Below are 25,288 nucleotides of genomic sequence, written 5' to 3'. Positions count from 1 at the left end.
CTGGCACAAGAAGAAATAGAAAACCTCAGTGGGCTTATAACAAATACAGAAATTGATTCAATAATAAAAAAATTCTTTTACCAAAGAAAGGTCTAAATGGCTTCATTGGTGAATTCTACCAAACATTTAAAGAAGTTTAACATCAATTCTTTTCAAACTCTCCCAAAGAATTCAAGAGGAGGGAATATTTCCTAATCCATTATATGAGGTCAGCATTATCCTGATACCAAAGCCTGACAAAGATATCTTAAGAAAAGAAAATTACACACTAATTTCCCTCATTAATATAAATGTAAAAGTCCTTTACAAAATACTAGCAAACTGTATCCAATAGCATATTAAATGGATTATATACCATGCCCAAGTGGAATTTACCCCAGGAATGCAAGGATGGTTCAACATAAGAAAATCAATGTAATGTACCACATAAATAAAATAAAGGGAAAAACCCCACATAATTATCTCAATAGATGAAGAAAAGGTGTTTGACAAAACCCAGCATCCTTTTTTGAAAAAAAAAAAAGACACACACACACACACACAAAGCAATTAGAAAACTAGGAATAGAAGGGAATTTTCTCAACATGTGAAGACTATTTATGAAAAAAAGCTAATATCATACTCAGTGATGAAAGACTGAAAGCTTTCCCTCTAAAATCAGGAACAAGAAAAGGATACCTGCTTTCACCACTGCTATTCAATATTGCAACAGAAGTTCTAGCCAGAGCAATTATGCAAGAAAAAACAAGATGTCCAAATTGGAAAGGAAGAAGTAAAACTATCTCTATTTTCAGAGAAAATCTGAGGAATTCACAAGAAAACTACTAGTGCTGATAAGTGAATTCAGCAAAGTGTCGGGATACAAGATAAACAGAGAAATCAATTATGTTTATAACACTAGCAATGAACAATCTGAAGAAGAAATAAAGAAAACAATTCCATTTACAATAGTGTCTGTTTTAGTTTCCTGGCTGCTAAAACAAATACCATACAATGGGTTGGCTTAACAACAGGAATCTATTGATGCACAATTTTGAGGACAGGAGAAGTCCAAAATCAAGGCATCAACAAAGTGATACTTTCTCCCCAGACAGGCATTCTGGAGTGGGCTACTGCTGATCCTTGGTCCCTGGCTTTTCTGTCCAATGGCAGTGCACAAGGCATTGTCATCTTCTTTCTTCTCCAGGTTCCACTGATTTCTGGCTTTTCCCCAAGGCTCTTTCTCTCTATGTCTGAATTTAATTCTGCTTATACAGGGCTACAGTAATTGGGATTAAAGCCCAACCTGATTCAATGGGGCACTTTAACTAAAGTTAACATCTTCAAGATATTCTATTTGTAGTGGGTCTCCACCCACAGAATGTGGACCAAGACCCCTACAGCATCTAGAAGTACAAAATATCTAGGAATAAATTTAACTAAGAATATGAAAGACTCATGTACTGAAAACTACAAAACTCTGCTGGGAGAAAGTAAAGAAATTCGAAATAAATAGTAAGACATCCCATGTTCATGGATTGGAAGAATTAATATTGTTGAGATGTCAGTGCTACCCAAAGTGATCTCCAAATTCAATACAATCCTTATCAAAATTTTAGCAGCCTTTTTTCCAGACATGGAAAATCCAGTCCTCAAATTCATAAGGAACTGCAAAGGGCCCTGAATAGCCAAAACAATCTCAAAGAGGAAGAACAAAATTGGAGGACTCACTCGTCCCAATTTCAAACCTTACTCCAAGACTACAGTAATCAAAACAGCATGGTACTGACAGAAGGATAGACAGATAGACCAATGGAATAGAATTGAAAGTCCAGGAAAAGACCCACAGATCTACGGTCAATTTATTTTTGACAAGGGTCCTGTTCTGGTTTGCTAAAGCTGCCAAAATGTACTATACCAGAAATAGATTGACTTTTACAATGGGGGTTTATTAGTTCACAAATTTAGAGTTCTAAGGCCATGAAAATGTCCCAAATAAGGCATCAATAGAACAATACCTTCTCTGAAGAAAGGCTGATGGCATCTGGGGTTCCTCTGTCACATGGAAAGGCACATGGCCTGAGGCTGCTGGGCCTCTCCTGGGGTTAGCTTCTGGTTTCTGTTGCTTTCTTCAGAATGTCTCTGGACTTCTGTCTTAGCTTCCCTCTCTCAGCTCCTGTGCATCCTTGGTTGTTTTTCCCAGGGCGTTTCTCTCTAAGCATCTGGGGGTCCTTTCATAGTTCTCTGGGACAAACTCTGAATTTCATCTCAGCTTTTCTCCTGGTTCTGGTTTCAACGACTGTCTCCAGAGTGTTTCTGGGCATTTTCTCTCTAAGTGTCTCTTCAAAATGTCTCTACCTTTTATCCCCTCATGGAGGATTCCAGTAAACTAATTTAGACCCACCTGGAGTCATATCTCCATGGAAATAATCTAATGGAAAGGTCCCACCCACAGTTGGGTGGGTCATACCTCCATGGAAACAACCTATTCAAAAGATGCCACACACAATAAGTCTGCACCCACAAGGTTGGATTAAAGGAACATGGCTTTTGTTTGGTACATATTAGATTCAAACCAGCACAGGTACCAACTACATGCAACGAGGGAAAATAGGCTCTTTAGCAAACAGTGTCACAAAAACTGGATATCCACATGCTAAAGATTGAAGCTGAACCCCTACCTCACACCATATGCAAAAATTTACTCAAAGTGGATCAAGGGCCTAAATATAAAAGCTGAATATCATAAAGCTTTTGGAGGATAGCATAAGGCAAATATTCATGACCTGGGATTTGGCAATGGATTCTTAGATATGGAGCCAAAAGTGTGAGCAAGAAAAGAAACAATAGATAAATTTGACTTCATCAAAATTAGAAACTTGTGTGCACCGAAGGACATTATCAAGGAGGTGAAAAGACAGCCTACACAATGGGAGCAAATAATTGCAAACCATTTATATGATAAGGGTTTAATATCCAGAATATATAAAGAACCTTTACAATGCAACAAAAAGACAACTTGATTTGGAAAATGGGCAGGGGCTTAGATATTTCTCCAGGAAGGTATACAAATGGCCAATAAGCATATGAAAAGATGCTCAACATCATTAGCCATTAGGGAAATGCAAATCAAAACCACATGAGCTATTTCATACCTACAAGGATGGCTGTTATTTAAAAAACAGCAAAAGCAAATGTTGGAGAAGATGTGGAGAAGTTGGAACTTCAGTGCATTATTGATTTGGGAATGTATAATGGTGCAGCCACTGTGGAAAGCAATATGATGTTTCCTCAAAAAGTTAAATATAGGTTTACCGTATGACCTGGCTGTTCCACTCCTAGATATATACTCAAAGAAATTGAAAACACAGTCTCAAACAGTGCTCATGGCAGCATTATTCACAATAGCCAAAGGGTGGAGACAACCCACGGGTCCATCAGTGCAAGAATGGATAAACAAAACGTGGAACCTGCGTAAAATAGGATATTATTCAACCCATAAAGTGGGTTGGTTTAAACAATGGGGAATTTTTGGCCCACAGTTTTGAGTCTAGAAGTCCAAATTTGAGGTGTGAGCAAGGCAATGCTTTCCTCCTGAAGACTGTGGTGTTTTGGGGCTAGCAGCTGGTGATCCTTGGTCCTTGGCTTTTCCATTACATGGCAAGGCACATGGTGGAATCTTCTCCTTTATCCTCTAGGTCCCGTAGACTTCCAGCCCCTGGCCACTCCCTGTGTCTTTCTCCTCTGAGACCTCCTCAGTAAAGCCTCCAGAAATAGGATTAAGACCCATCCTGATCCAGCTGGGCCACCCCTTAACTGAAATAACCTCATTGTGCTGGTTTGAATGTATTATGTCCCCCAGAAAAAGCCATATTCTTTAATGCAATCTTATGGGGCAGACATATTAGTGGGGATTAAGTTGGAAGGTTTGGATTAGGTTGTTTGCATGGAAATGTGCCCCACCTAACTGTGGGTGATGACTCTGATTGGATAATTTCCATGGAGATGTTACCCCACCCATTCAGGGTGGGTCTAAATTAAATCACTGGAGCCATGTAAATGAGCTGACAAACAGAAGGAACTCAGTGCAGCTGTGAGTGACATTTTGAAGTGCATCTGGGAGTGACATTTTGAAGAGGAGCTACAGCCAAGAGGGACACTTTGAAAAATGCACAAAAGCTGAGAGAGTAGCTGCAGATGAGAGACAGTTTGAAGATGGCTGTTGAAAGTAGACTCTTGCTCCAGAGAAGCTAAGAGAGGACAAACACCCCAAGAGCAATGAAGAGTGACATTTTTGAGGAACTACAGCCTAGAGAGGAACGTCCTGGGAGAAAGCCATTTTGAAACCAGAACTTTGGAGCAGACACCAGCCACGTGCCTTCCCAGCTAACAGAGGTTTTCCAGACACCATTGGCCATCCTCCAGTGAAGGTACCTGATTGCTGATGTGTTACCTTGGACACTTTATGGCCTTAAGACTGTAACTGTTTAACCAATAAACCCCCTTTATAAAAGCCGATCCATTTCTGGTGTTTTGCATTCTGGCAGTATTAGCAAACTGGAACACTCATAAAAGGTCCTATTTATAATGGATTCACATCTGGGAATGGAATAAGATTAAGAACATGTTTTTTGCCGGGGCATATGGCTCCAAGCTACCACACTGGTGTTTGATGTTTCCCATAGCTTCATAAACAGAATGAGATGTGTTATGCCTTCAAGTTGCCTTGTTTTCAAACTCTGTTGTCAACCCCTACTGCTCTTCCAACACTGCTTTCATTGGATTTTGAAAAAGTGGAATACATTCAGAATTTGTCTCCTCTGGAAAAATGCAATGTCATTGGCTCAATCTAAAAATTGATGGAGAGAGTTCAAGGAGAAAAGGCTCAAAAATGACAAATCTGTCAACTTCCTGAACTCATCAAGCCAAAACTAGACTTCGGGATATAGGACTACAGCAGAAGTGGTTCTCTTTCCACTTGGCTACTCTTAGTCTTGAGTATATTTGGATTCCATAGATTTGACCCTGGAAGAAGTTAAAGATAAAGCAAAAGGGACTTTTCTCTTTCCTCTAAAAAGAATGTTGCACATTTGTTTGAGAATCAAGACACTACAAGATTGGCAGTATAGAAATACATTCATTTTGTATGACTGCGTGGTATGTGAATATATCTCAATAAAATGATGATTAAAAAAAAAAAAAAAAAAAAAAAAAAAAAAAAAAAAGAAATACATTCAGAGGCTGTGTGCCATCTGTCAACTTTGAATAATTGGCTTTCTTTTGGATAATTTGGCTTAAGTAACATGAAGTTCTTCATAGATCCCAGACATTTGTTCTTGGTTCCTTGTAGGAGCTAATGTAAATTTTCTTTTCGTCTTCCCCTTCCCTTTCTGATACAGCTCAGTTCATCCAAGTGTGTGTTTGTGTAATACCCTTGAAAATTCAAGACATGGCTTGTGTACTTTATAGTTTGGTAGACAAAAGGACACTTAAGACATAGTTCAATTTAATATGTTAATTGCATCCCTAGAGGTTACATGTGTTACCGATGACACCAGCTAAGGAGCTATGCTGGTTTAGATGTGTTATGTCCCCCCAAACACCATGTTCTTTGATGCAATCTTGTGGGGACAGTCGTCGTATTAGTGTTGATTAGGTTGGAATCCTTTGATTGAGTGTTTCCATGGAGATGTGACTCAATCAACTGGACAAGAACTTTGATTGGATAATTTCCATGGGGGTGTGACCCACCCATTCAGGGTAGGTCTTAATTTAATCACTGGAACCATATAAAAGAGCTGCAGCTTACAGAGACATTTTGAAGACAGCTGTTGATAGCTGATGCCGACATTTTGGAGAACACCATTTTGAAATGCAACCTGGGAGCAAGCGGACACCAGCCACGTGCCTTCCCAGGTAACAGAGGTTTTCCAGATGCCCATGGCCTTTCTCCAGTGGAGGTGCCCTATTGTTGATGCCTTACCTTGGATACTTTATGGCCTCAAGACTGTAACTTTGTAACCAAATGAACCCCCTTTACAAAAGCCAATCCATTTCTGGGTGTTTTGCAGAATGGCAGCATTAGCAAACCAGAACAGGAACCAAGGCTGAACGGGCTCCTCTAGGTCAGCCTGAAGGGGAAAGGATGGGGGACCAGCCAGGCCGCAGGGGGAAGAGGGAGGGGCTCACAGTAAGAGGGCGGGGTCCCGCCATGTCCTCAGGCTCTGATCAGAACTACGTGCCATGTGGACATTCTTAACCCAATTTGCACTTATTGAACCCGAGGTCCAAAGAAATGGAGTGATGTGCTCAGTATCCCGGCACTGGTGGATCTGCACTCGTAGCCCTGCCCTCTCCCCTGAGAATCGGGCGGGCATCCCCCCTGTATGCTGTTGATAAGAACCCTGGAGGAGGAGAGGAGGTTAGAGAGGCCAACCTGTGTCCCTCAGCTGTTGGAGCCCCTCATCTTTCCTCCTTCGACTCTCTCTCCACCCCCATACCTCCTCTTCCCTTGAGGACCAGGATTTCACTGCATGTCACCGCATCCTAGACTCCCCCCAAATCCCTCTGCCAGCCAGCCACTTCTCAGTTAGCCTGAGCTGCTCTCACAAATACCACAAATTGCTTTGGGCTTAAAATAAGAATTTATTGGCTCACAGATTTGAGGCTAGAAGACCCCTAAATCAAGATAGTGGCAAAGTTTGCTTTCTCCTGGAGTTGATGCCTTGGTCCTGGCCGTCAGCACTCCTGGGGCTCCTGGGCATGTACCTCTCCTCCTGTCGCGTGGCTGTGCCCTCTGCTTTCTATTCTTGTGGTTTTCTCTCATTTCCAGCTTCTGGCTCCTGGGTGGCCTTCTCTGACTCTGTCTTCCGGTTTCTTCTTATAAGAATTTCAGTAATATGGGTTAAGAGCCATCTTGATTCCATGGGGCCACACCTTAACTAATAATAACATCTTCAAAAGGCCCCTTTTACAAATAAATTCATGCCGAAGGGAATGGAGGGCACGATTAAGAATATGTCTCTCCCTGGGGTGCATCACTTAACCTACGACGACCCCCCGTTGCCAGCGTCAGCTTGTTATCTCATTCCAGTCCTTCCTGCCTGCTCCTGGCCTGGTGTCCTTCAAATCAGATTCCACCTGCCTCCAGGACAACCTTGACACAGCTCTTTCCTTGTCACACTTCTGGTGGTTGCTTTTAGGATCAAGTCCAAACTCCTTAATGTCAAGTGATAATAGCTTGTAATATTGAGTCCAAACTCCTTAATATCAAGTGATAATAACTCTTAATATCAAGTCCAAACTCCTTAATGCCAAGTGATAACGAGCCATGACTGGCATTTCTGACCTCTCTTGCCATTTCCTCTTTGTGGGAGCTCACAAATGGTCACAACTCTGTTTTCCCACCCCTGGATCTGAGCTGGCCTTGTGGCTGGCTGTGACCAGCGGAAGGGGGCAGGGGCTTTGAAGCTTCCGCTGCACTTGCCCTCTTGGAACGCTGCCACAGGTGCACACAAAAGACCACATGGAGAGAAAGACACAGATGATAGGCACGTGGCGAGGGCTGCCAGACCACTGGCCCCGGCTGAGCTGCCGGATGGCTGCGGCTGCGTGCATTAGCCCGGGCGAGACCAGCAGGAGAGCCACCCTGCTGAGCCCAGCCCAAACTTCTGGCCCCCAGAATCCAGAACAAATAAAGTGGTCGTAGTTTTAAGTCGTTAAGCTTGGGGGGCGGTTTGTTATGCAGTCACACATAACTGATACAACTCTCAAAGCACACTGTCCAGCCATTCCCACCGACGTACTCAGGGATGTTTTAGCCCAGATATGCTCATGTGCTGTTCCCTGTTCCTTGAAATGCCCCTTCCCCACCTTTCCTGTTTTTTTTTTTTTTTTTTAATGCAATTTAAAAATATATACCATCCAAAGTATACATTCTCTCCGTCTTTTCTGTTAATTTCTAGTCACCTTTTAAGATTCACCTTCAGTGTCCCTCCCATTATGAAGCCTTCCCTGATCCACCCAAGAGTGCCTAAATTTTATAAAACCCACCCACAGGTCTGTTTCTGTGTCTCTCTCCACTTACTACTTGCCTCTCCGAGCCTCAGCAGTTTCTCCTCTGGGAAGATTAAGGAAAATGCTGTGGGTAACTTTTATTGAGGAACCTGGCCCAATACAGGTGCTCAGTAAATAGTGCTTTTCTCCGCTTCCCCCTTCCCCTGCCCTTTTCCCACACTGGCCTGGCCTGGGGGTTCCTTCCAGGCTGAGAAGGCCTCTTGGTATCCTTCAGTGCCAAGAACAGTCATTGGTGCCAGTGGATACACAATGTATGTTTCACGAATATTCATAAGATGTAGTCTCCCATCTTATGAATATTCATGAATATTCCATTTAACTCTGAAATGAAGACTAAGCCTTATAATGTTTGCCTGTCATGTATGTGATATATTTCTGTCAAAATGCATTAGGCTTTCCTGGTTCTAGGATGTCCTCATTAATTGTATTCACACTGAATTTTATAACTGGCTAGACTATTGATCCTTGGCTGTATTCTTTGTAGCCCCATCTAGCACATGCTCCAACACTATCCCTGTTACTGTAAGCTTTTTCTGCATAGGGTCAAAGCTTTGGCAAGATAAATACAAATTTCATTCCAATTGACTTTGGATTCCTGTGGCTGGTTTCTCCACGTATTCAAATTTGATTGCCTGCAGATGACAGCAACTATGTCCAAACTTGCAGCTTTTCTTGAATTATTTTCCTATCATCATCAACAAAGATAACATTGTATTTAAAAACAATGGCTTCAGATTTCGGCAGGTGACCTCACTGCCCTCCCCCCTACATGGGACCTGACTCCCAGGTGTGTAGATCTCCCTGGCAACACGAGATATGACTCCTGGGGGTGAATCTGGACCCAGCATCATGGGATTGAGAACATCTTCTTGACCAAAAAGGGAATATGAAATGAAACAAAATAAAGCTTCAGTGGCTGAAAGATTCCAAACGGAGTCAAGAGGTCACTCTGGTGGACATTCTTACGTACTATATAGTTAACACTTTTTAGGTTTTAATGTATTGGAATAGCTAGAAGTAAATACCTGAAACTGTCAAACTCCAACCCAGTAGCCTTGACTCTTGAAGACGATTGTATAACAGTGTAGCTTACAAGGGGTGACAGTGTGATGGTGAAAACCTTGTGGATCACACTCCCTTTATCCAGTGTATGGATGGATGAGTAGAAAAATGGGGACAGAAACTAAATGAAAAATAGGGTGGGGGGATGATTTGGGTGTTCTTTTTACTTTTATTTCTTACTCTGATTCTGATTCTTTCTGGTGTAAGGAAAATGTTCAAAAATAGATTGGGGTGATGGATATATGATATCCATATATGATGGTACTGTGAACAGTTGATTGTACACCATGGATGATTGTATGGTATGTGAATATATCTCAATAAAACTGAATTTAATAAAAAAACAACACGATGGCTTCAAGCTCTCAGGGAAATGAATCAAAGGATTGTATTTGAAATGGAAATAATACATGCTATCAAATAGTGTGAACTTTGTGTAAATCCTGGGAGGAGTTTTTCTTGAAATTAGTTGGGAACATTCTTTTTGCAACTTTAAAGATCAAGGTTTGGAGGCTCACGCCCCTGTTTTGTGCCACGTTGGACTTCTCACTCTTTTCACATGCCAAATTCTTTTGATTACAAAATTTCAAGTGTACTTGCCATTGGCATTTGTTGGGAAAGGTCTAGATATCTCTGGTTAAACCCATTTGATGTGCAAACTCTTGCAATGTGTTTGATCTAATGTGTCAAAATACATAGTCACCAGGTCTTTGTTTTTTGTTTTGTTTTGTTTTGTTTTGCCATTGTTATACTTTGAATGTTTTTTCTTCTGCCTTAAGTGAATTTTTGTGGCATTCATTATGCAAGCAGTGGTGATCCATCTGTTATGGTGGATCTAAATGCAGGTGCATAGATCTTTTTAGCATTCTTTTGTTATATGTGAAATGTCCTAAATCCTGGTCCCACATATTGAGCTAAAAGACTTCCAAGTATTAAATATAACATCTCAAAAATTATACAGAAAAGTATAAAACCTCTGACAAGGTCATGAAGTAGATTTGGTGGAAAACAGAAAAAATCCATTACCTAACAGCTGCCCATGTGTTGCATAAACATTACTTATTTGACAAAAAAAATTCCAACTTTTTGCCTTTAACTTCACCTGCTGAAGTTTTAGCAAAGGAAAATGTGAATACATTTACAGTGGGTGGCATTATTGAGCATATGAAGTGGTAATCTGAGAGAGATTTTATACGATAGTAAATTAAGGTGGGTTACAAAATGATAATCACTAGAAAGTAAACAGTCTAATTTTTGTAAGTACTTATCAGGAAGCTTTTATATCAAATATAAATTCTGGGTGTGAAAATTCAAGCCCAATTCCGTTTGTTTAATTCTTGGGTGTTTGATCACATAGCCTATAAAAATGTCTTAATAGTTGGGACAGTTAACTCTATTATTTATTTTTTTTTTTTAAAGAACAGTTATAAGTTTACACAAAAATCATACAGAAAGTACACAGTTCCTATATTACCCCCACACACAGTCTTCCCTATTATTAACATTTTGCATTTGTGTGGTACATTTGATTAACCAATATGATTATAATTATATTAACAAGTGCCAAGTTTACATTATAATTCACTGTGTTGTGCATTTGCGTGAGTTTTTATTTTATTTTATTATAGTAGCAGATATGCAACATAAAATTTCCCATTTTAATCACATTCAATTACACAGTTAGTGGTGTTACCTACATTCTCAATGTTGTATTACCATCACCACCATCCATTACCAAAGCTTTTCCCTTACCCAAAAGAGAAACTCTAGCAATTATGCATTAAAGCCCCATTCCCCACCCTCACCCTGGCCCCTGGTTTCCTGTATTCTAATTCTGACTCTCTGAATTTGCCTAATCTAACTATTTCATATATGGGAAATCATAAAATATTTGTCCTTTTTGTCTGCCTTATTTCATTCAACTTGATGTCTTCAGGGTTCAGCCGTGTTTTAGCGTGTATCAGGACTTCATTCCTTTGTACAACTGAATATTACCTCGTGTATGTAGCACGTTTTGATTATCCATTCATCCACTGATGGACACTGGATTGCTTCCACCTTTTGGCTATTGTGGATAATGCCTGTATGAACATTGGTTTGCAAATATTTGTTCAAGGCCCTGCTTTCAAATCTTTTGGGTACATACTTAGAAATAGGATTGCCAACTCATACGGTAATTCTATGCTTAACTTTCCGCAGAACTATCACACTGTTTCCACAGCGGTTGCATCATTTTACATTCCTACCAGCAGTGCGTGAGGTTTCCTATTTCTCTACATCTTTGGTAGAACTTATTATTTTTCCATTTTTTCAAAAATAGTAGCCATTCTATTGGGTATAAAGTTCTATCTCATTGTGGTTTGATTTGCATTTCCCTAATGGCTAATGATATTGAGCATCTTTTCATCTGCTTACTGGCCATTTGTAGATACTCTTTGAAGAAATGTCTATTCATGTCTTTTGCCCATGTATTAATTGGTTGCTTATCTTTTTGTTGTTGAGTTGTAGGAACTCTTTATATATTCTGGATATTGGATTCAGACACATGGTTTCAAAACATTTTCTCCCATTCTGTAGGTGGTCTTTTCACTTTCTTGATGATGTCCTTTGATGCACAAAAATTGTTAAAGCCACTGCTTATTTCATATTTAATTTCAAAAAACATTAAACTCCGCTAATCATGTAGGGTACCAAGGTGGCTAAGACATTGCACCTGCCCTCAGGGAGCTCACACTGGCAGGATACCTGTTAGTCTTCTTTTACTCTGTGCAAATAACTAAACTTCTTTACTCTTTCTTCAAAGCACCTGATTAATTTTATTGTAGAGCACTTCCCAAGTTCTCCATCTGTTGTCTCTAAGCTAGGGAGTGGCACTGATAATCCATGCATTCCCTTACCCAGCAGTCCTAACGGCGCCAACACATGCTCCTCCCCGGTCGTGGCGGTCAGTGCAGGTGATGGCCACATCCGACACGGTGCCTTCCCTTGGGAGAAACGTGTTGAAGGGCCATGGCTTCTGCTCCCCAAATCCCTTTCTGCAGCCAGGCCTCCCCTGCTGACTCAGGCTGTTGTTGACCACTGTCACACTCTTTGCACCCTTTGGTGTTTACCCCCTGGGATGACTGTCCTCACTCAGCAGGAGTCTGCCCACTTTTCCAGCCTGGGATCATGGTGCCTTCTGTCCTCTTGTCCTTTATGTTTTCGTTGCCTGTGGACACGCAGGTTATGTGTGTCATCTGAGCGACTGCTGTAGACACTGGCACAGAGCCACAGTGAGCTCCCACAGACTGGCACTGGGTCACAGAATAAGCGAGAAGTGAGAGCTGGCTCAGCTTAGCCTTCAGAAGAGGCACTGAGCACTGCTACGTGGCGTGCAGGAGAGGAGCAGACACCGAGACCAGCAGAGCACATTCCCTGCCCTCAAGAAGCCCGCAGTCTGGCGGGAGAGAGAGACATGTAAGGAGTTGCACCCCCAAGCTTAGTGAGGGCTAGAATGAGAACAGATGCCAGGAGCTTTGGGGGCCCAGCGGAGAAGGACTGGGCTCTCCTTGACTCTCATTTGAGCCTCATCTTCCAGAGTCCTGTGTCTAACAGTGCATGAGACAGAGACTTCTTAGCATTAAAAGTTACTAATTAATGTTGAAATTCTTCCAGAGTTTTCACCTGGCCTGTGTTTAGGTAACCCAAAACAGTACTGTAATTCTGCCCATTTCTGTTTTTTAAAAATATTTTGTAGCTTTTGTGTGCTGTGCTTCATAGTTCTCAAGGGACCATTCTGACTGATACATGTTCGATTACTAAGATGTATAATCAGATTTTCAGTGGTTTACATTCGAGCTTGTGATATACAAAATGCAGCTATAGCATTTAAATTGGATAGGAAAGGAAAAAAAAGGGATTTAGAAACTCAAAGACTCTCAGGCTAAGTGGGGAATGAGAGGATGACACAGAAAATCAAATCACTGCCAGAACTAGGAACAGAAGCTTTCTCTTTCCTCCGCCCTCCATCACTCTTTCCCTCGTCCTTATGTTTATGTGACGCTCTCGATCTGGGCTCTGGAGCCGTGGACCTAATGGAGCACTGTTTGCGTTCTCCAGTTGTTTGAGCTGTTCTGTTTGCTCCTTGATCAGATCAAAAGCTGCTGAGAAAGGTGATCAGTCCTGTGCCTCTTTCCCCTTCTAACGCTCTTTCCCCCTCTAACGCTGCACACCTGTCTCCCTGAGGCAGGATTTCTTAACACACACCTCAAGGCAGATTCCTGTGCCCCACCCCAGACCTACTGAATCTGGATCTCTGGGGGTGTAGCCAGGCATCTATATTTGAGTGCCAAGTGAATTTTTTGCTAACAATAATAATATAACACTTACTATATGCTTTACATGACGCTGCTCGGTGAACGGGGCAGTGGCAGTGATCCTTGGATATTAGATGAAGAAGATGGGGATTTCCCAGGATTTTTCTGATCCCTGAGTGGATGTGACAGCGAGTGAGAATGGCCAGCATGCCAGAGTGTGCCGGGAACCCAGGGTGACCAGGCCAGAGTGTGCCCACACGGCCTCTGCTCCCCACTGCTGGGGACACCCTCAAAGCCAGCCGCCCCTTATCTGCTCTCGTCGGAAGCTGGGGAGGCCACGGGTCCAGTGATCGGGATAACAGCCACTACCTCTGGCCAAAGTACAGGATGGGATTGCCTCACTTGACGTGGCGATTTTGTCTTGTTTATCTCTTCGTTAACATTAAGATCAATGTTTCACTAAATAACTTTCAGATATTCTCTCAAAGCAACTGACACATGAAAATGGTATGATTTTAAAATATTCTGACTCCTCGAACAGGATGGCAAGGAAACTAACGCTGTTATGTCAGTCAAAGGCCAGTGGCTCCTGCTCCGACGCTGTGGCTGGGAGAAAGTGTATTTGTGGAATAAAGAGCTATGGTCCATTGTCCGTGGGCATTTTCCGTGGCAGTGCTGGGACTGCGCCAGGGGGCAAAGGGGGAGCTGGCCCCGGCCCCCCTCAGCCCAGCCTCTCCCCAGCTCTTCATTTTCATTAAGCTGGATTCCGGGTTAATCCAGTGAGTTAGTAATTGGAGGTTTTGGATCTTTTCATGTGAAAACTGTTTTAAGTAATGCTTGTCCCATTATCTTCCTTGCTATTTGAAGAATCCTTCCTTCCAATATAATGCAGACACAACATGATAGATTCACAGCTTGATTCACACTAACAGATTAGAGAGAGAAAAAGTCTTCTAAATCCCCAGTGGAAGCTTAACAATTCTTTGATTTTTTCCCTGTGTGTTATTGTCAAGTAGGATGATTTATGGTCAGAATTCTAAACATGTAGGAGTCATATCTGACTCTCAGCAAGTAAGATGTGAATTTCACAAAAATAGGAAAACTGTATCCAATTTTGCATTTCTAGATGAAGCCAAAACATCACTCCATCCTCGAACTTATAGCTGTTGTTTAAGCAAACTTGAAATACGAAAACATTTTTTCACCAACACACTTGTGGACGAGTACTTCCTTTGGAAGAGTGTTCCGACGGGGTCCGAAGGCCGTGACGTTCTGTGGCGAGACCGTGGTGGCAGCTGCCTGTGGCTGCACGTGGGGCTGGTGGCACGCGGCCCCTCCTTCTGTCCTCCATGACCCGAGGGCGGGCATCACAGGGACCGCTTCTCAGATGGGAAGACGGCTCCGGAGTTAAATGTCACACGGGCCTCCTCCTTGGGCACTTGGTGACTCGGCCAGGCCAAGGGGCTGGAGCAAGTAGGGCCTCAAGAAGGTAGCGACGGGGAAGGGCTGCTCGGGCAGGTGGAGTGGGCAAAGGCCTGGAAACGAAATAGGTCAGGGAATGTCGGAACAGGAGTATTCCAGGACACTGGGTGACCCTGGAGAGAGAGGGAGAACCAAGAGAGCAAGATTAGATCGGAGGCAAGCCGCGGGGGGCTGGAGATGCTGTGCTGAGGGGACTTTAGCCTGGAGGCCACAGGACGTCTTTAAGAAGTTTGGGCAAAAGCATAATACAGACCACGCGGGAAGAGCCACCATTTTGTCGTCGTATCCATATGGAGAGTGTTCTTTTGTTGGCTAGTCGAGACAGTCTGGCGTCATCTGGGACTTGCCCAGTGTTTTAAATCCCTCTAAATATTTGTTACTGTACAGTGTTTTCTTAAGAATAACTGCAAACAGTTACCCACGTGGCTACAGGGAGAAAGTGTCAGAGCAAACACCGCACCCAGTGTGTGCGCTGCCTCCCACCCAGCCCCACGGGCCTTGTTTCTAGCATGCGCTGTCCAGGTCCTTTGCAGTGGCTGTTCATTTTGCCTGGCACATTCTCCCTCGAGTCATCTGTGCAACTCACTCCCTCGTGTCCTTGAGGTCTCTACTGTCACCTTACGAGCCAGGCCTTTCCTGACCTCCATACAAAGCAGCACCTGCCCCCCTGTCCTCTCATCACCAGCAAACATTCCACACGTTTGTCTGTTCATTTGTTCACTAGCGGCGATGCCCAGGGGAGCCGGGACTTTGCGCTCTTCCCCTGCTGTATCTTTAGCACCTAGAACAGGCTTGGTGAGGAATGAGTGATGGACAGATGATTCCCGGCTGGATCGGCTTTGGCTCTTTAAGCATTTGGTTGTTTAAATATTTTCATTTTCCTGGTGTGCTTGTCAAGAACCAAGCAGAGAAAAGATGGCCGACATTATTATTTTTTAGATGATAAATTCAGGTATGTCTTCAGTAATAAGGGATGTCTTCACTAAAAGAAAACTAGTGTTCTTATTTATCGGCTTCGCCGATGTCTTCTCTTTCCCCCCAGCAGGCCGGAACTCAGCTGCGTGGCCAGCGCCGTCTAAGCAAGATGGTGGACATGGAGAGCCCGATCGGGCCACTGTCCCCTCTCGAGGCGGATGACCTGGAAAGTCCACTTTCTGAAGAATTCCTACAAGAAATGGGAAATATTCAGGAGATTTCTCAATCCATTGGTGACGACAGCTCCGGAAGCTTTAGTTTCACCGAGTATCAGTATTTAGGGAGTGGCCCAGCGTCCGATGGATCTGTTATTATAGGTAAGTGCTGTTTCCTACAAAGCTTTGCTTAGGCTTTTTTTTTCCTCAGAGAAAATTGTTCTCTTTAGCAGGGAAAGAAATCACATATTTCTGCAAGGAAATCTCTGTAGGCGTGACCCAGTGGGATGCTAAGTGCCTCTGGGACTCGGCTCTTGCTCTGCATGGTATACCTTCTTTCAGAAGCCGTACACAAATCAAATCATGCTTGGAATTCAGTTAAGATGGTCTGCTGCATTTAAAAATGCAGTTGTCAGTGTATATTTCTTGACAGCAGAGACTCCTGTTATAATAAAGAGTACTTTTTTCCTGGAAATTTATATTAACTGTCTACCTACCTTCCTATGTTGCACTAAGAAATACATCAGGTATTAGACATGGCAGACACAAAGAAATAAAACATGGGGTCTTCTCAGGTAACTGACCGTATCGTTGGGAAGAGGAAATCATGAAACAGTTCATCTCACGAGGCAGCATTTAAACCCCCCAGGATAATGTGGGTGTGAACCCACCCTCGGGTTTAAAGAACACGCCATCTGGGGTGGACTTGACTACAGGCTTCGTGGTGGATGTGGGTCAAGGGTTAGACCGAAGGGGTTGGATTTGGCTCTGCCAGGAGGTGTAGCTTGGGTGGACAGCTCACGGCCCTGCAAATGGAATACAGGGGTCCACTGGGGAGGCAGGTGAGAAGGTTCTCCCTGGCACCATTTGGTGAAACGACCCTGTGCACTGTATGTCCCCCAGCTCTCTCTTCTTGCTGATTCCTTTCCACTCTTCAGTCTTCCTCTGGGAAGACTGTTCTGATGACCGTGCACTGACCTGGGTGAAGATGGGGTAAGAGGGCCCGCATTTCCGCTGCAGGGGTGAGCCCTGGGAAAACCTTTGCAGAAAGGGAGTCATTGGAAGTGTGTCTCCTCCAAAACCCAGCAAGCCCACTGGGAACTGCTCCCCAGAGAAACCCACAGGCTGTTGAAGAGGGGACGGGCCCAAGGGTCCACCCCACAGCAGGGCATGTCGTCCCAAAGGACAAAAACGAGCTCAGTGTTCATCAAAGGGCACTGGCTAATTGTCTTGTATTTGTTCAGGGGAATATTTGATGGTAATTTAAAAGAATGAACTAGCTCTACGTGCATTAACACGAATCCATCTAAAAAGCAACTTTGAATGAAAACATGCAGGCTTAGGAAGGATAAATTCAGTATGATTCAATTTATGGAAAATCTTAAACACCAAACAGTGCAGTACATTGTTAGTGGATAGGGACACACGTTTTAGAAGTGTCTGCCAGCTTTAAGATCCCGGTCCCCTCCTGAGAGAGGGGAGGTGCACTTGGGGAGGGGGTGCCACAGGGGCTTGAACTCCCTCTAGGATGTGGGTCTTTTGCATTTTTAATGTTTCATTTTGAAATAATTTTATATACACAAAAATGTTGCAGAAATCCACAATTTTTGAAAAAAGAGAGAGCAGCTAAAGAGACAATGGCAATTAAATGCAATCCATGATCCTGGACTGGATCTAATAATGGAAGAGAAAAGGTCCAAAAGGATATTATGGGGACACATGACAAAATGGAAATATAGACTATAAGCTTTACATCCACATTAAATTTTTTGGACTTGATAACTGCACTTAAGGTACATATTACATAAGTGAATCCTTCTTAGGAAATGTACATGGAAGTATCACGTGTTCAAGGAACATGATATAGCAACCTTTCTCAAAAGTTTAGCAGATTGGATAGATCGACAGATAGATGGACAGAAGGAAAGATAGAATGTTATGGCAAATGTGGCAAAATGTTAAAATTGCCGGATCTGCATATCTGGGTGGAAGGAGTATTTTTGAGTTCTCTGTGTGGGTTTTGTATTATTTTTGCAACTGTCCTGTAATTTTGACATTATTTCAAAGTAAAAAGTTTAAGAAAAAAATGTTGCAAAAATAGTGCAGAGAGTTGCCATAGACCCTTCACCCACTGTGTGCGAGTGTCAGCATACTACTAACCCTAGTACAGTTATCATAACCAGGAGGTTAATGCTGTGCAGTACTGTTCGCTGCTTTAGAGACAGTTTGTCCACGGACATCCTTTATCTGGTCGAGAGTCCCACCTAATTACCGCTGTGATCGTGTTGTCCTAGCTCCCCAGCACCCTCCAATAGATTCTTCTTTTTTTTTAAATGTTATATACTAGGATGCATTTTTTTTTTAAGACTTGAAGCAATGTGATAAAACATCAACATTTGTAAGCCCGGGCAATGGGCATGTGTACAAAATTTTCTGTTTGAAATTCTTTAAGAAAAAATGAAAACGGTGGGTAAGAGCCTCTCTGGCCGAAGGAATAAGCAGTGTGTGCGAAGGCTTATTTGATCCTCGTAAACACTCAGTGCAGAAGATTTTTAAAATAACTAAATAAATGTAGGAAAAAAAAAACAAAACAGAGAAATGAAGTAACTTGCCCCAGTCACTCAGCCAGAAGGAGAAGATGCCAAGCTTCTGGCTGACCCCAAAGCCACGATGGTTGCATGTCCCACAAAGTCCCGCTGGAAAGCCAGCAGTGTCTCGACTGGGTCCATCAGGAACACGAGGTCCAAGGGACACCCTGAAGAGATGGGTTAGTGGGCTCTGGGTGACCTTCGTGGGGGTTGCAAGACCAGAGGCAGGGAAGCCAGGGCTAAGACCCTGCTCTCACGAACTCAGATCAGGTGCTTCTTTCACCACCCCATAGACCCAATCTTGCATTCATTCATCCTCCTTCTTATATTGACTATTTGTAGTATTCACCAGGAAATTATTATTTTCTTTATCTATGGATTTGAAAAGATGTCTGGTTTTTTGTTTGTTCGTTTGAGCACCATTTGTTGAAAAGTCTGGGCTTCCTCCATTAAACTGTCTTTGTGTCTTCATCAGACTTCAGTGGACGGTGGATGTGTGGATCTTTTTCTGGACTATCTATTCTGTTCCACTGATCGATTTGTCTCTTTTGACCCCAATAACACGGTGTCCTGATGACCGTAGCATTACAATAAGGCATGAAGTCAGGTGGCGTAAGTTCTCCAACTTTATTCTTCTTTTTCAAAGATATTTTGGTATTTTAGGTCCTTCTTATTTCCTTATGAATTTTAGAATCAGTTTGTCACTTTCCACCGAAAGGCCTTCTGAGATTTTGATTGAGTTTGTACCAGATCTATGAATCCATTTAGGGAGAATCAACATCTTAACAAATACTGAAGCTTCTGATCCATGAGCATGTTCATTTCTCCATTTAGCTAGGCCCCCTTTATTTTCTCTCAGTGATGTTTTGGTGTTTTTAGCATACAGGTCTTTCAGATTTTTTGTCAGACTTATCACTAAATATTTCATATTTTTGGCACTTTTGTACATGGTATTTTTGTTGGTCAGGGTTCTCTAGGGAAACAACCAACAAGAGATATCTGTAAATACGAGATTTTATAAAAGTGCATCATGCAACTGTGGGGACGCACAAGTCCAAACTCCATAGAGCAGGATGCACAAGTCCAAATTCCGTAGGGCAGGCAGTGAGCTGGCAACTCTGATGAAGGTGTTCAATGAACTCCTCAGGAGAGGCTGGCTAGCCAAAGAAGAAATGAATATTCTCTCTCTTCTCCCTTAAAAGTCTTCAACTGATCAGATTAAATCCAGCTGAATGAATCTTCTCGTTGAGGAACACATGCCCTTCGGTGACATCATCTGTCACAGCTGCAGTCAATTGACTGATGATTTAATAAACCAGCCTTCTGGTTTATTAACCAGCCACAAATGTCCTTGCAGTAACAGGCCAGTGCTTGCTTGACCAGACACCTGGGCACCACCACCTGGCCAAGTTGACACATGGACTTAACCATTACACTTGGTAAATGTTCTGGATGTCCATGAAAAGATGTATAATCTGCTGTCATTGGGTGGAGTGTTCCATGTATAAATGTCAACTTGATCAAGTTGGTAGATAGTTTTTCAAATCTTCCATATTCTTATGATTTTCGGTCTACTTGTTCTATCAATTATTGAGAGAGGTGTGTTGAAATCTCCCATAATAATTGTGGCTTTGCCTGATTCTCCTTGCAGTTCCATCATTATTTCCTTCATATATTTTGAAGCCCTGTTATTTGGTGCAAAAGATTGTTATGTCCTCCTAATGAGCTGATCACTTTATCCCTGATGAAATAACTCTTTTTTTTGTTCCTGGTAAAGTTTGTTCTAATCATACTTAGTCTGATATTGACACAGACACTGCAGCTTTCTGATGACTAGTATTAACATGTATTTTTTTCCTCTTCTTTTTCATTTAACCTATTGTATCTTTATCTTGTGATTTGATTTAAATCCACTTTCTTGTGACTTGTCCTCTGTTTGGCCCATCTGTATCTTGTTCCCCTTTTCCTCTTTTTCTGCCTTCCTTTGCATTAATTCAGTATTTTTAAAACTCCATTTTATCTCTTTTGTTGATTTATTAGCCATAGCTCCTTGTTGTGTTGTCTTAGTGGTTGCTTTGGGGTTTATCGTATACATCTTTAGCTCAGCATAATCTACCCTGATATTATACCATTGCATGTAGAGTACAAGACTTTATGGCAGTGTACTTCCATTTTTTTTCCCCTTGGTTTTTGTGGTATTGTCTTCTGTGATGGTTAGGTTCATGTGTCAACTTGGCCAGGTGATGGTAGCCAGGTGTCTGGTCAAGCAAGCACTGGCCTAACCGTTGCTTGCTGCGAGGACATTTGTGGCTGGTTAATAAACCAACAGGCTGGTGTATTAAATCATCAGTCAGTTGACTGCAGCTGTGACTGGTGACATCAATGAAGGGCATGTCTTCCACAATGAGAGAATGCAATTGGCTGGATTTAATCCAATCAGTTGAAGACTTTTAAGCAAGACAGATAGAGGACCTTCACTTCTTCTTTGGCTGCCCAGCGAAGCTTTTCCTGAGGAGTTCATCAAAGTTGCCAGTTCATTTCCTGAGGAGTTTATCGAACATCTTCATTGGAGTTGCTAGTTTGCTGCCTGCCGTACGGAATTTGGACTCATGCATACCGACAGCTGCGTGAGACACTTTTATAAATCTTGTATTTATAGATATCTCTCATTGATTCTGTTTCCCTAGAGAACCCTAACTAATACAGTCTTCATATTATTTTATTTTTACATGTTATGAAGTTCACAATCTACACAATAGTGATTTTTTGCTTTAAACAGCCAATTATCTTTTTTTTTTATTTATGGTTTTCAAAATTATATTGTGAAGCAAAAGGTACAGTTACATAAGAGTATTACGATATCCAATTTTCATGTGAAGTATAATAAACAAAACAAAATAGAAACAGTGTCCCTTCTCTCAGCAATTTAGAACCATCAGTGCAAGGAATGTTTTCCTAAAGACCCTGTAAATTTTAGACTAATAATACTCAAAACTGGCATTTACAGCTACATGACACATAGGGAAGGTATGTTCCTAGAAAGCATATATCTACAACCACTGTAGAAAAATTTTTATTTAATGTTCATTTTTATTTTATCAGCATTATCTACTAAATTAACTGCACATTGTATCATAGTCATTGTTTCAACTCCTTCACAGATTTTTACAATATCTAATTTTATATCTAATTCTTCTAAATTATTTTCAGGCATATTTTTTAGCACTCACTAATTTTACCCACTTAATGGACATGTGGATAACTATCATAGGATTTATTTTTTATTTATTATTTTTTTTTATTAAATTCAGTTTTATTGAAATACATTCACACACCATACAATCATCCATGGTATACAATCCACTGTCCACAGTATGATAACATAGTTATGCGTTCATCACCACAATCTATCTCTGAACATTTTCCTTACATCAGAAAGAACCAGAACAAGAATAAAAAATAAAAGTGAAAAAGAACACCCAAATCATCCCCCCATCCCACCCCATTTGTCCTTTAGTTTTTATCCCCATTCCTCCACTCATCCATACACTAGATAAAGGGGGTGTGATCCACAAGGTCTTCACAATCACACTGTCACCCCTTGTAATCTACATTATTATATAATTATCTTCAGGAGTCCAGACTACTGGGTTGGAGTTTGGTAGTTTCAGGTATTTACTTCTAGCTGTTCCAATACATTAAAGCCTAAGAGGTGTTATCTATATAGTGCATAAGAATGTCCACCAGAGTGACCTCTCGACTCCATTTGAAATCCCTCAGCCACTGAAACTATTTCGTCTCATTTTGCATCCCCCTTTTGGTCAAGAAGATACTCTCAGTCCCACGATGCCGGGTCCACATTCATCCCCGGGAGTCATATTCTGCAGCCAATTATCTTTTAAAGAGGTTTAAATTATTTGTTGTATTTACCCATATAGTTACCTTTTCTAGTGCTCTTAATTTCGTACTTTATTTAGATTTCCTTAGTTTTCCCCTAGTTTTGTCTCCTTTCTCTCCTCTTGGCTGTGAAGGTGTCTCAGACTTTCCTCATTTTTGATGTCCTTGATAATTTTGAGGAGGGCTGGCCAGGGATTTTGTAGAACATCCCTCAGTGGAATATGTCTGATGTTTTTCTCATGGTTAGACTGGGGTTATGGGTTTTTGGAAGGCCATGGGGTAACGCCACAGAGGTAAAGTGCCATTCTCATCACAGCATATCAAGAGTCCACACTGTCAACATGACCTATGGGTGTTGACGTTGACCTTGACCACATGGCCGAAGTAGCATTTGTCAGGTTTCTCCACTGAAAAGTCACTCTTTTCTTCCCCGTTTCCATCCTGAACTCCTTGGGAGATAGTCACTATGTGCAGCCCACACTGAAGGAGTGAGAAGTTGTGTGCCACTTCTCGTTTCTTCTCGTCCATTTATTTATTTATTCAATCACTTATACCAGTATGAATTCATAGATGTTAATTTTATACATTGGCATATAATCCCAATACTTTATTTATTGTGTTGGTCAAATTGTTCTAGTGTTGACCATCAGGAGTTCGTTGAGGCCGTCAGCTCCTGTATCCCTTTGACCTACCCCATCATTGTGGGTTTTTAAATATTTTTGATCGCTTCCTTACTTTCTGGCACTTCAAGATGCTGGCACTTCAAGGTCCTCTCAGCTGACAGAGCAAGGAAATAGATGTGTGTTCACTAACTCATGTATATACATGTATCTATAAGTATTTTTTTATGTAACCTTCTGTAACTATATTACGTTAAACATGAGTTCGTAGTGATGTCTTCAACTCTAATCCATTAACCCATGGATCACTCTAGCTTCTTTCTCCTGCTAATCTTTGACCTCCCATGCAACTGTGAGAATGCGGCTCTCACCATCCACCATTCATGTATTTAGTTGTTCGATTCCAGTACACATCAGAATTGTTAACCATGGGAAGCAACTTTATCAACTAGAGTGCAGTATTTGTATATTATTTCTTTTGCCTTTATCTTAGACAGACTTCACTCATTTCCAAAGTCACTTAGTCTGCACTAGTGACCCCCACCTGTCCGATACATTTGTAAAACTATGAGATTGCTTTGTCACACTCTGCATTCCATCCTGAGATCCCTGGATCTCTTAAATTATTTTTGTTTAATTGGCATACATTGAAGTTCACTCTTGGGAAGGGTTTTGACAAATGCAAAGTGTCACAGATCCACCATTACAGTTTCTTACAGAATAGTTTCACCACCCTTCAAAGCCTTATCCTTTCCCTATTCAACTCTGCCCCAATCCCTAGCAACTGATCATTTTACAATTGCTGTAGTTTTGCCTTTTCTCGAATGTCATATATCTGGAATCTTTTAGTATGTAGCCTTTTCTTTTTTTTTTTTTTTTTTTTTTTTAATCATCATTTTATTGAGATATATTCACATACCACGCAGTCATACAAAACAAATTGTACTTTCGATTGTTTACAGTACCATTACATAGTTGTACATTCATCACCTAAATCAATCCCTGACACCTTCATTAGCACACACACAAAAATAACAAGAATAATAATTAGAGTGAAAAAGAGCAATTGAAGTAAAAAAGAACACTGGGTACCTTTGTCTGTTTGTTTGCTTCCCCTACTTTTCTACACATCCATCCATAAACTAGACAAAGTGGAGTTTGGTCCTTATGGCATTCCCAATCCCACTGTCACCCCTCATAAGCTACATTTTTATACAACTGTCTTCGAGATTCATGGGTTCTGGGTTGTAGTTTAATAGTTTCAGGTATCCACCACCAGCTACCCCAATTCTTTAGAACCTAAAAAAGGTTGTCTAAAGTGTGCGTAAGAGTGCCCACCAGAGTGATCTCTCGGCTCGTTTTGGAATCTCTCTGCCACTGAAGCTTATTTCATTTCCTTTCACATCCCCCTTTTGGTCAAGAAGATGTTCTCCATCCCACGATGCCGGGTCTACATTCCTCCCCGGGAGTCATATTCCACGTTGCCAGGGAGATTCACTTCCCTGGGTGTCTGATCCCACGTAGGGGGGAGGGCAGTGATTTCACCTTTCAAGTTGGCTTAGCCAGAGAGAGAGGGCCACATCTGAGCAACAAAGAGGCATTCAGGAGGAGACTCTTAGGCACAAATACAGGGAAGCCTAGCCTCTCCTTTGCAGCAACCGTCTTCCCAAGGGTAAAACTTATGGTAGAGGGCTCAACCCATCAAACCACCAGTCCCCTATGTCTGTGGTCATGTTAGCAACCATGAAGGTGGGGTAGGCAAATACCCCTGCATTCTCCACAGGCTCCTCAAGGGGGCAAGTATGTAGCCTTTTCACACTGGCTTCTTTCACTTAAGAATATGCATTTAAGATTCATCCATGTCTTTCCATGGCTTGATAGATCATTTCTTTTTATATGGGAAAATATTCCGTTGCATGGATGTACCACAGTTTGTTTATCCATTCTTCTATAGAAGGACATTTTTGTTGCTTCCAGTTTTGGGCAATCATGGATAAAACTGGTGTAAAGATTTGTGGGCAGGTTTTTGTGTGGTCATTAGTTTTCATTTCAGTGGGGTAAGTCCCTAGGAGCACAATTCTTAAATCATATGATAAACTTGTTTTCCTTTGTAAGAAACTGCCAAAGTATTTTCCAAAGCAGCTGCACCATTTTGCATT

General features: G+C 41.8%; 1 protein-coding gene across 9 annotated transcripts in view; it reads left to right on the top strand.

Moving 5' to 3' along the window:
- PPARA (peroxisome proliferator activated receptor alpha) overlaps positions 1 to 25,288 on the top strand; it is a 79,593-nt gene that overhangs the window by 30,035 nt on the left and 24,270 nt on the right. For 6 of the 9 annotated variants that reach the window (XM_037845344.1, XM_037845345.1, XM_037845343.1 and 3 more), the window contains one exon: positions 15,937 to 16,186. In XM_037845344.1, the coding sequence (XP_037701272.1) occupies positions 15,979 to 16,186 (208 nt within the window). In that variant the 5' untranslated portion in view covers positions 15,937 to 15,978. Of the gene's footprint in view, positions 1 to 13,513; positions 14,902 to 15,936; positions 16,187 to 25,288 lie in introns of those variants that run through there. The other 3 variants (XM_037845346.1, XM_037845342.1, XM_037845347.1) reach the window with 2 other exon arrangements.

This window comes from Choloepus didactylus, chromosome 8 (genome assembly GCF_015220235.1).
Source record: "Choloepus didactylus isolate mChoDid1 chromosome 8, mChoDid1.pri, whole genome shotgun sequence".
Lineage (NCBI taxonomy): Eukaryota > Metazoa > Chordata > Mammalia > Pilosa > Megalonychidae > Choloepus > Choloepus didactylus.
The sequence above is the reverse complement of the archived record's forward strand: the minus strand, read 5'-3'. Positions and strand labels throughout refer to the sequence as shown.